This window comes from Staurois parvus, unplaced genomic scaffold (genome assembly GCF_062004578.1).
Source record: "Staurois parvus isolate SC_StPar_1 unplaced genomic scaffold, SC_StPar_1.0 ptg000562l, whole genome shotgun sequence".
Classification (NCBI taxonomy): Eukaryota; Metazoa; Chordata; class Amphibia; order Anura; family Ranidae; genus Staurois; species Staurois parvus.
Genome location: NW_028318358.1, coordinates 13331696 through 13343118, shown reverse-complemented (window position 1 = coordinate 13343118; position 11423 = coordinate 13331696). Strand labels below are relative to the sequence as shown.

Genomic DNA, 11423 nt, shown 5'->3' with positions numbered 1-11423 from the left:
AACTGAGGTTGTTGGCCTGCATTGACTTTGCTATGATCCCTTTTCTTAGTACTAGCACCTTAGCCCTGAGTATGTTCCATCCCTAGAAAAAACATGTAAATAGGGGCTACCTCACAGTAGGAGCTGTGAAAATGTAAAGGGACTGGATTATTTCCTAAATGTACATAACATAACTGGATACTAATATTTATAGGTAAAGTCCAATTGCCTTTTGGAGGATCTGGATGGAATATTTTCCCTTGCTGGAGCAAATTGGAGTATACTGGGGTTATATTGCCTTCCTCTGGATAAACCGTTGGTATAGGATTGTATAATTTTTTATTTTTTCCTTTTTATTGGTTGAACTAGATGGACTTGTCTTTTTTCAACTAGACTATGTATCCTGTTCAGAATCCCTAGTCAGAGCACCACAAAGCATACTAAAAGGGATTATTGGTCAACCTAAATCTGGAAGGGTGCATTTATTTATTCCTGACCCCTGTCATGTTTCAGGGCAGAAAAAGAAAACCCTGTAAGTATCATACTGATGTTTCCTTATCTGGGTGTAATAAAGTAGTATAGTAGGATATAAAACTAGCATTTATCACATGCATGTTGGGCTGTATTTTTGGATTGAATTATCTATGCCCTATGTCAAAACCGGAGTGGTTGATTCTGCTGATGTTGAAACTAAATATAGGTGTGAACTAGTTGTAAATTGCATAAGAGGATGATATAGCTAACTGTTCAAACTTTACTTGTGTCTAGCAGAACTGCTTCCTTAAGGGTCATCTCCTGAAGTCCTGAAGATGTATAAGTTGAAGGTAGCCACAGGGACAGACTTGGCTGCTAGCACTTGTAGTAATGTCTCTATTGTCCTTGTGGGAGTACATGGAGAAAGTGAAGTACACCAACTGCCCCATCATTGGTCCAACTTCATATCCGGAGCTGTGAGTATCACTAAGCAGTGCTGGCATTATTTGTAATAGATTACAATGGCAATACAACAGCCAACACAGCTGCTATGGGACCTGGAGGTGGGAGGGGGACCCATTAGGAAGGCTGTTACTGGAAAATAAACATTGAAAATCTGTGAATGTGTAGATACAAATCCAGTGCTGTATCATTAGGACTTGGAGAGACTGCTGTTGACACTGATTCTGTAAACCCTGTGACATTTCCAATCAAGAGGAGCAGACTGGAAGAATTTTCAGGACGTAGTCAAAGATTCTGCTTTGTAGTTGTTGCAGTAAGGAGAATTTGTTTAGCATTTCTTTAGAGAAAAACTGAGGCAGCTGAGGTTTGTAGTTGTACAATCTTCAAACTGTGGGGGTCTTTGTTGCAGAAGGGTTATAAAGTAATTGTGTGCAGGAGTATTAACAATTATGTAATATAAAATATTGCAATGATTATTGAAACTACTACAACTTGGGTTTTTAACTACTAGACTACCTCTTCCAAAGCTTTCTTGCAATGGCACTAGTACTGGTGGGAGGATTTAGAATTTACACTAAGGCCCTGAGATCTGAGATGCTTAAAAAGGCTGGTGAGCTATTGTGGACAGATTGGTCACCTGGAAAATTAAAGCTGAAATACAGACAAACTTTATTGGGGCATTAGCTAGGTACCCATAAGGTACCTCTACAGATGTGTTGCCTGCTGGTGGCTGCTGCTTCTTTCTTGGAACATGTTAACTACATGTAGCCTCCAAAGCTAACAGTTGGGGGTGGAGCACAACAATGACGAGTTACTCCTGTGCAGCTCCTCCATGCGGAAAACTTCTTGTATTCTTTTTAAAGAATAGAAGTTGTTCTGTGAATGGATAAGGGCAGAATGTCATTTTCATACGCTTCTTATCCAATCAAAGAACACTGTTTTATTTGAAAAGAACCCATGCTGATCACAGTCCTTCAGCCCTGACTGTCAGTTTCATCTCCAGAACTTCAGCAATGACATCGTTGTCAGAAACTGTATATTTGTAACAGGTTTCATGTAAGAAGCAGCAGCTATTAGCAGGGCACATATTAGAGGGACCTTATTGGTACCTAGCTAAAGTTTGTTGCCCACACTTCAAAGTTAAAAATTTCAAAAGTAATTCCCTGCAGTGCTGTCCCCTATTCAAGGACAACTTTTAACCGCCTGTTATCTGTCTTTGATTTAGGCATATTATAAATATCAGTGACAATACTGTCATGGTTGACACTGCTAAGTGCCATAGAGAGGCTGCCATGGGGCCCCATCAAATTTTTTTTCACCCACCCAGGCCATTCTAAATACCTTTTGGGTTGCTGGTTGTGTCAAGTTACTGACTGTGTCACTGTACACGTTTCAGGGGGTGTCAATATGTGACTGACTGTACTGTGCCACTGCAGACATATTTTTGCTTGTTAGCAGGGTACTGTCAGGGCACACCACAATTTCTACATTGTGGATGCATTTTTGATGTGCTTCATTGCATTTTTCACCGCTTATTTTCTTCATCTCAGTTCAGGACATGTACATTCATAAACATTTTTTTATTTTCACACAAATATAGCTTTCTTTTGGTGGTATTTAATCAGCACTGAGTTGATCATATTTTGCTAAATAAACAAATACCAGAAACTTTGAAAAAACCCCACATTTTTCTTCGTTTCTGGTATAACATCTTGCAAATAAATAACATTAGGTCAAAATGTATTCTGCTACATTTCTTTGGTGAAAATACCCTAAACTAGTATACATTATTTAGTCTGTAGGAAAGATGGATATCTCCATGAAATTACCCATTTTTGGAGAATACAGTCCAAGGTCGTTAGTAAGAGGCATGGTGAATTTTTTGAAAATGAAGAAACTTCCAAATTTTTGTTATGTTGTCACTAATCCACTACAGCATTATTATATAACTGGTGTGGCAGTGATAAGGGATACTGACTGGTGACAGTATGTAAAAAATAATCACACTTTTTTTTTTATTTTCACTTTTTCCAACACACTGGGACCAGAGCAATACAATGATACCATAGTAGCATTGAACTACTCTAGGCCAGTGTTTTTCAACCTTTTTTCAGACAAGGCACTCTTTAAAATTATGGACAGTCCTGAGCAGAGCTGTGAATAAGGGGGTACCACCTGTCCTGTACGGGGCCCAGGTAGATGGGTGAATCGGCTGGGGGGGGGCAACTACTGGAACCAATCCCCTGTGTGGCTCTCTGCAGCAGCTGGAAGATTGTCTCTTCTCTCTCTCATGCCAGGTTTCAGCGTCTGCAGAGATAGCCATATTGGGGATCGGTTCCAGTAATTGCCTCCTGCCACACCCATCACCCTCCCTGTGCACTCTACTTTTCCCCCTGCTGTCCAGGCCCCCCTGTGTGCCCCCACAGTGCTGCTGGCTTCCCCTCTATTTGCTGTTGGCAGCTGCAAGTACACAATAGGATCCTTCAGGATAGAGTGGGGGGGAAGGTCCGGTAAATGTCACATTTACCAGCCCATTTCCTGAATGAACATAATGAGTGATCAGTACCAATTACTCACTGTGCTCATTCATAGCTGAAGCATTGTAAACTGGAATTTTATTGGGGGGGAGCGGGACTGTCAGGTTGGCTTTATGGGGCCCCATGGTTTCTAAGAGCAGCCTTGTTCCCAAAGTACCCTTTAAAATTATGGGCAGTCTTGAGGCACCCCATTCTAAATGTGAAACTGTTCTAAAAGTTTTTTATATCACAACAAAATTCACACATGTAGGTCACCCAACATTAGAGTATATTTATTCTTCCAAAGCAAATACATCTTTGCACACTGGTACTGACTAGTATGCCGATGTTTCTCTTCTCCCTCTGTTTTTCTCCATCACTGAGCTAATGTGATCCCAGCACTGATGGAGAGGGGGGGGGGGCAAAGTAGGATGCTGTGCAGGCAGCTGACATTCTCCTTGTCAATTGATGTCATTGGTTGTCAGGATGTCAGCAGCTAGAAGGTTGCACAATGAAAACCTGTGGCTTTGTGTAGCTAAGAGGCTGGCTTGTTCCACTCACTGGCCTATATACATGTTTTGGGCAATTTTTAGACATTTTTGCAAAGGTATTCCTGAAGAAACCTCAAGGCACCCTGGTTGAGAGTGTGCTCTAAGCAATCATAATGTGAAAACAAAACTAAAATTCCTGATCACTTGCAAATACCAATGTATTTCATAGATCTTTGCAACCATTGTTAATGAATGAAACTGATTCTTTCAGTCTTTTGTTGTGATTAGCTGTGATTGAGCATGATACAGATGGGCTATGATTGGCCCTGTCTGTACCATGTGACTGTGTTGACCAATCACTGCTAACACAATTGTATACAATGGATGGCATGAAAGGAAGCCATCCATTGTATACAATTGTCATGTGATCTGATTGGCAGTGTCATGTGACCAATGGGCCGGTGTAGTAATCTGTTATCGGCTGTGTCCTGTGGACGCAGCTGGTGACTGATCACACTGCTGCGTGGCCCCGCAGCCGTGTGAGCGGGACCTACTGATAGGACGTTGTATGACACCAACTCAGGAGGAGGCTGTATGGGAAGGTATTAACTACTTCCTATCTGGCCATGTACATAAACAGCCGGACGGGAGCAGTGCTGAAGCGGGTTGTCTTTTATAAACGGCGCCCCCATTAACTGCCTGTGCACGCTCCCTGGGAATGTGCAGCACTGCGATCAGGTCTCCACTGTGTCCTCAGGAAACAGCAGAATACCGATCGCTGTACGGGACCTCTGAGGTCCCGATTCATGTGATCCCTGATTTGCCAATAGGTGATCACATTAATAGTAGTAAGCAAGATGTCACATGCTACAAGGCTATTCACAACAGCCTTGTACCATGTAACAACTAATGACTCCTGTATGACAGTCTGAACAAGTTTCAAACCCATTTACTATGTGATGCACAAGCCCCATAAAGTAAACACAACTTCCTTTACCTTTCCTGACTGAGCCAAATCCTTCATTTGAGTCTCACGTGCTCCACCTCCCAGATACTGCAGCTTACTGTGGGAAGATCTCAGGAACAGAGGCAGTGCTGCCAATCGAGAGAAGTGGGCAGGAGTAAGTGTGATCCAGTGCTGACTGACAAACGCGTTTTTAAATCAGGAGTGACAATGCTAAAAGCTATGCCCCGCAACATTTTTTTTTTTCATCCCACTATAGTGTAATCCAGGACAGCCCGTATGAGATTGGCAGCATTGTTGCAGCATCATTGCCACCCCATCAGAGGAAGCTGCATTAAGTAGACTACACTGAAGGATCAACAGACATTTGCAGGACTGTCAATGGGGCAACATGGCTGTATTTAAATATTTGGCTCTGATGGGCAGTTTGTTGTCTAATCTGAAACCTCATCCGATAAAAGTGGAAGTTGGGGTTGCTGATCAAATGTGTATAGTAAGTTATTGGTGACAGCATTCTGGGTATAAGAGCAAACCAGTAAGAATTTTCCTCAGCCATATTGCATCTTTACTCTTGTATCTTCATGATACTGACACTTTGTCAAATGTTCAGTACAAAACATATCTTAATTGATCTTTAATCTGCTTTACTGAGTCATTTTATCTCTACCGGCATGCTCTTTGAATTATCCATGACTCGTGTTTGGATTTGTAGTGTGTTCAGACCACTTAGATTGCACTTCTGGCTTTTCCAGGTGACAGAGTTTAATATCGCTGAAAATAAAGTCCTTGGAGAACTCCTGCTGATTAGGATCTACATGGAGCGCTACCTGAATTTCATTCTGGATCCCTGGTACTGCAGCTATGTTACTGTGACCTGCCCCAAAGGCCAGCTCTACCGATTCCCATTGCATCAGTGGATATTAAAATCTGTGGAGATCCCAGAGGGGAAGGGTGAGATGACTTTATCATTCCTATTCTATTGAATTCCCCCCCCCCCCCTGCCGCCGCCTCAGAAGCCGCTGCTGATAATAGCTTCTCTGCTCTGCCAGGACTCTAAGCTGCTTGGTCTCCACACACACCTATTTATAGGTTGAAGGCCTTTCACACCTTTGTAATTAACCACTTGCCTACTGGGCACTTTTACCCCCTTCCTGCCAAGGCCAATCTTCAGCTTTCAGCGCTGTTGCACTTTGGGTAGTGTGGCATGATCACGCAATTGTCACTCAAACACATTTTGTATAATTTTTTTTGAGACCAATAGAGCTTTTTTTTGGCGGCATTTAATCACCACTGCGTCTTATTTTTTGCTAAACAAACCTGAACTTTTGAAAAGTTTTTTTCCTTAGTGTCTGTTAAATTTTAGTAAGCTACCACTCTATAATAGTACACAAAAAATGGGACACAGCAACTGGATAGTACAGGTGTTAAGGCAAAGTGGTGCATGAATCAATAAGACAGAACCGGTTTAAAGATACAAACTAAACAAATAACCCGTGCTATTCTATACCAAACCATTTGTGCCAACTGCACAAATATTGTATTAAAGAATGCTGCTGCTCAAAAGTGAAATACAGTTCTACATAATTGCTAATAAACACAACACATTACAAAATAAAGTCCCTATGTCTAGTGCTATGTGCTCTGAAAAAATATCCAAAATGAATATCCCGTACCTTGAAAGAAATATCAATCACGTTAGTGCTCCCTCCCCTGTGCATTCCTCACTCACCAGACAGTGGACTACTAGCTTTATGGGCTTAAAAGTCAAAAGCTTTTTTTTTTTTTGTGGGATGTGATCATGTTTCCAGGAGTACCAGACCCATGGTTATAATATGAAAGGTTCACTCTGTCAATGTATTCCATTTACTAAGATACCAAAGGGAAGCAAAAGGAACACTAATAGTATAATGTCATGCCATTTATTAGCTATGAATAACTATATATTACACTCGCATTCCAAAAATAACAAATCGCCTTGTAATATGTTGTTTTTGGGTAGCCTCAACAAAGGTAATGCAGTGGGCTAAAGATGGTTCCGGAGAGCCGCTGGTTCACGTGCGCTCCACTCACAGGACGTGGCGGCACTCCAAACAGCCGGAAATTGCATCAACGCATTTTGCCCCTCATAGACCATGATCTCTGGTTCTTGTCTTTATCTCATTCCTAAGAACCTCCCATTCTGGTGTCCCACTTCCTACTATATACTTCCTGAAGGGTGTACTGGCTTCAAAACCTATAATGTAATATTGCATTTCATACACCTAACCATTGCTGAGTACATCACATTACATAAACATTTAGGTTTTTTATGATAAAATAATAAAAATATGAATTTAATCTTAAAAAAATAATAAATATTAAATTATATGTGTAATAAAAATACCCCCAAAATTATGCATTCTGACAGTCAATAAGGTTCGCTCCAGGTGAACTTTGATATCTTTTACCAGTTGGACAGGAAACCATTCAAATCTATTTCTACATTTTATCCTTTTGGGAATCAAAGTATCTAATTTTTGAATCCATCTATTTTCATTCTGTGATGAATTTTTTTAAATCACCCCCTCTCCAAAAGGGCTCTACCTTGTCAATCCCACAGAATTTTAAAAGTTTAGGGTCCTTATTATGAAACTTTCTAAAATGATTAGATAAGCTATGATGCCTGAATCCTTTTTGATGTTTTCAATATGTGATGTGTTCACTCAAATGCACTCAAAGTTTTCCTTTTTGTTCTCCCCACACATTGCAATTTACAAGGACATTCTAAAAGGCAGGTCACATGGGTGCTCGCACATGTACTAAATATGTGTTGATTAGCAATTGTTAGGTTTAAAGATTCAGCACTAGATATGAATATTGGCTCATAAAATAACTGAACTGTGGTAATGCTAATCTGAATAACTGGTGCAAACGGTTAATAGTAAGGGCATCAACTACAGGTCCTCATGTGCACACTACACATACAATCCCAATAGTGGGTGGGGTGTATGCATTCCTGACAAAAGGAAACCCTTGGAGGTGGCCATAAAGTGCTGCCACCTAATTGCCAGTGTTAGCTATTGCTGGGGCCTGTCTGTAAGGTGGTGAATGTGTAACACCCTTGCTATGTCAGCTGCAAGATGTTAAAACCAACACTTTTTCAGTGTCCTGTAAATTCAGTGGCACTCACATTCTGCAGAGCAGCCCCATGGACCTTATATACTGAATCACAAGACTTTGCTGGGGAGCAGTGTATCAAAGGACTACTTTTCCCAGAAGTGCTGGCATGTGGGCGGGGGGCAGATATATACCAAGTCCTGGGAGACTGGACAGGAAGTGAGATGGGAGAGAGCTGGAAAGCATAAGCCGAATGAGTGTTGTACTGACTGCTGGAGAACCAGACCAGGCTGCAGAGAGGGGAGAAGCAAGGACATTTCCGCCTTGTTCAGCAAGACCGTCTACTAGCAGGTGACCCGGAGAACAGTGGCTGGACGGAATGCTGCACGTGAAGCTGGAGAACCTGTGGGGGGGGCCCCCATCCGCCAAGAGACACAACCAGGACGTGCTGAAAGCTACTGATTGGGGGTGAGTCCAATACACCGGTTAAGCAAGAGAATACTGACAGCCTCCTCATACCTGCTACTTTACCTGCACACAGTTGTGCACATTGCATTCAGTTAACATGTGTTGCGTCCTAGTTCCCATAGCCACTGTTGAACACATTTGCAGTACAGTCAGATCAGAGCTGACCTTCTGCAGGCCATACCACATCAGTGCTCCCTGAACCATTGGCCTATCCTCTTAAAGGAATTTCTATCACCATTGGCATTGGCCACCGCATCCCAGAATGGAGTTGCCCTTTTGCTAACAAGCCCATTTGCCAGTTTAACACTTTGCTTAAAAGCTGCTCTTTTCCCAGCGAATTAAAGGAGACAACACGTGTCACTAAAGGGAAAGGTCTTGTCTTTTCTTCTCTCCCTTTGTATCAATCCAATCAGGAACTATCACCTATATCCCTGCCTACTTGTGCACTAACTGGGCCCCAGCGAGCGTGCAAACAAGTCCTCACTGCACTTAAAGGGACATTGACTACCCTGGTCAAAGAGCTCTTGCCTCAGATTTAAACTGTCGTCAGACTGAGGGCCCAAAGTGAGCTAGTCCCATTATTGCTAGATCGTATTGCTCACTGGGGATGCCACCACCTCTGGTCGAAGGCATTGGGTTAATTTCTGAAAAGCAGGCCTGCTAACATTGATTAAACTGCTTTGTGTTACTTCTTTGCTTAGAGTTGCCAAGAGTAATTATTGCCATTCCAAGTATCAATACCAATTTGTATTGTTCAACCACGTTCACATTGAAGTTTAATATAAACCTCATATCAGTTTACTCCAATCTGTGTGTTTACTTTCCGCTGTTTACTCTGGTTAAAGGAATCTTGTGGTGTCGGCAGGGGTTGAGCTTTCAGAGAGGGATCCGGAATGACAGGGAGCCCAAAAATAACTCGGTGACTCCTAAGGGGGTAGTGCTACATGTTCTGCTGTCCCTCTAAGGCTGTACTCAATGGATGGCTGTTCAGCTGTAAGGGGAGTCTCTATTAGCATTAACTGTAGGCAGTAGGGGGGGGGTAAGCTCAGTAGTTCCACTCGCCACTCCCGGTATGCAACAGATCTGGTCCCATTATACTCGGCAATCAGTTGTCCTAGAAGGCTCAGTCGTCGGGATCAGGTCCTCACAAGTATGTCCTCGCAAGTAGGCTTTCAGCTCTAGTCCTCACTGATTTAGGTACACACAGCAACTGGTTCCCCCAGCTCTGGTCTCCAACAGCAAGAAACGCTCAAAAGCTGTCAGTGGGAGCGCAGACCCAGACAGCAACAGGTATGCATTTCCTGACTCTCAACACTGTACTTCCGATCGCTCTCAGAATGCCTGCAAAAAAGTTCTTTGTTCGCAAAGAGTCCAACCCCAATAGCTTCCATTGTACAGCACCTCTTTAGGACTACATCTCCAAGTGTCCTGTGCCTGGCTGCATCACCTCTGGAAGGGGGGAATAAAAGCGCAATATGCACGCACACAGCGGGCGACACCCAGCTACAAAACTTTATTTCATTTTTTTTTTTTATTGATAGTTTTGCACATGCAATATTCTTTCCAGACCCCTGCAAAGTATACCTGGGCTTTATTTTGCTATAACTGTTTAAGCACCTCCCAATGTTAGTGCAATCCAGCCTCATCCACCCCTCAGTATGGTGCACTATGTATGCTTCTATTATCTCTGTCCCATAGTTCAGCCTTTGCTCCCTCCCATAATGGGTACAATTTATTGAAATGGACTGCCAAAAAGGTACACAGATAAAAAACAATTAGTAACCACCACTAATAGCTAAAGGCCATCTGCTATTTGTCTCTGCAATGGACAGCTTTTCTATCGAGGGTTTTTCACACATGTGCAGAAAAAGCAGAGCCTGGCTTTGGGACTTTTGGAAAATAAGCTGTGGCTCTCAGTATACCGTACCCAAACATCTTGGAGAATGGTGGAGACAGGTAAGTGTAACAATTGGAGGTTTGCTGGAGGGAAGGGGGGCATTTGTAAGAACTTTACTATAACTACTGTTTTTATTATTCTAGTATATTTGTAGTTCAGCCCATGACACTGTATTAGTTTATTAACACAACCAGTTACACAATCTTTATTGTAATAACTGCACCAGACTTGGAACATCTAATGCCAAGCTGCTAAGGGTTACAGTGAAATTTTGATAATTGTGTATCTGATTCTGTAGAGCACAAACATTAATAGCATTAGAGTTCAGTGTTCACTGGGATTGGCTGTTTGGTACCCATATTGGATTGATGCGTTACATAGTGGTGTTGTAGTAGTAAATGTGAATGCATAACTTGTTCTGTTTTAGGTGTTGTGATAACTAAGAATACACACCCTGTTATCAAGCAACAAAGAAAATTAGAACTGGAGATGAATAGAGATACATACAAGTGAGTGGTTAGCACATGCATCCTATCTCTGTATGGTGGGAGGGGGTTGTCCACTATAGGATATGTTATTTGCATTGTTCATCAATAGCCCTGCCCATCCTTCAGCACAGAGAAGGTGGTTGACAGCCTTTGCTATGTTTCCCTATGAGATTCTGTAGAGGGAGTGTACCCATTGAAGTAACTAGCCTCGGCTGATGCACATGAAACTAATCATTGTCTTCTTCTCTGAAGCCTTCTAAAACCTAGATCAAAGACCATTTCTCAGCTCCCTCATGATGGGACAGGGATCTGATGTGTCACACTGCAACGCACAGGCAAGAGCTGAGTGTAATCTGAGACCTGAGTGGAGGGAAAGGACACCCCCTCTACACAGCCTCATAGGGAAACATGCATAGCTGAGGCTGTCAATTATCTATGTCTGGAGGGCAGGACTATCTCCAGAAATGTTGTGGTGTGGGGATAACCTGTCAGAATTGACTAATGCAGATAGCAGATGAAAGAGAGGGGACAAAAATCACATTTGGTGCTATGGATTGAGGCTAGTACACTCTAAAGAGTATACTGTTC

At 42.3% G+C, this 11423-nt stretch overlaps 1 protein-coding gene across 1 annotated transcript in view; it reads left to right on the top strand.

Annotated features, from left to right (window-relative positions):
- The first annotated feature begins 779 nt into the window (after nt 1-779).
- LOC149450861 (hydroperoxide isomerase ALOXE3-like) overlaps nt 780-11423 on the top strand; it is a 55211-nt gene continuing 44567 nt past the window's right edge. The window contains exons 1-3 of the mRNA XM_089691360.1: nt 780-929; nt 5639-5837; nt 10775-10856. Coding sequence (XP_089547486.1) covers nt 789-929; nt 5639-5837; nt 10775-10856 — 422 coding nt within the window. The 5' untranslated portion in view covers nt 780-788. The remainder of the gene's footprint in view (nt 930-5638; nt 5838-10774; nt 10857-11423) is intronic.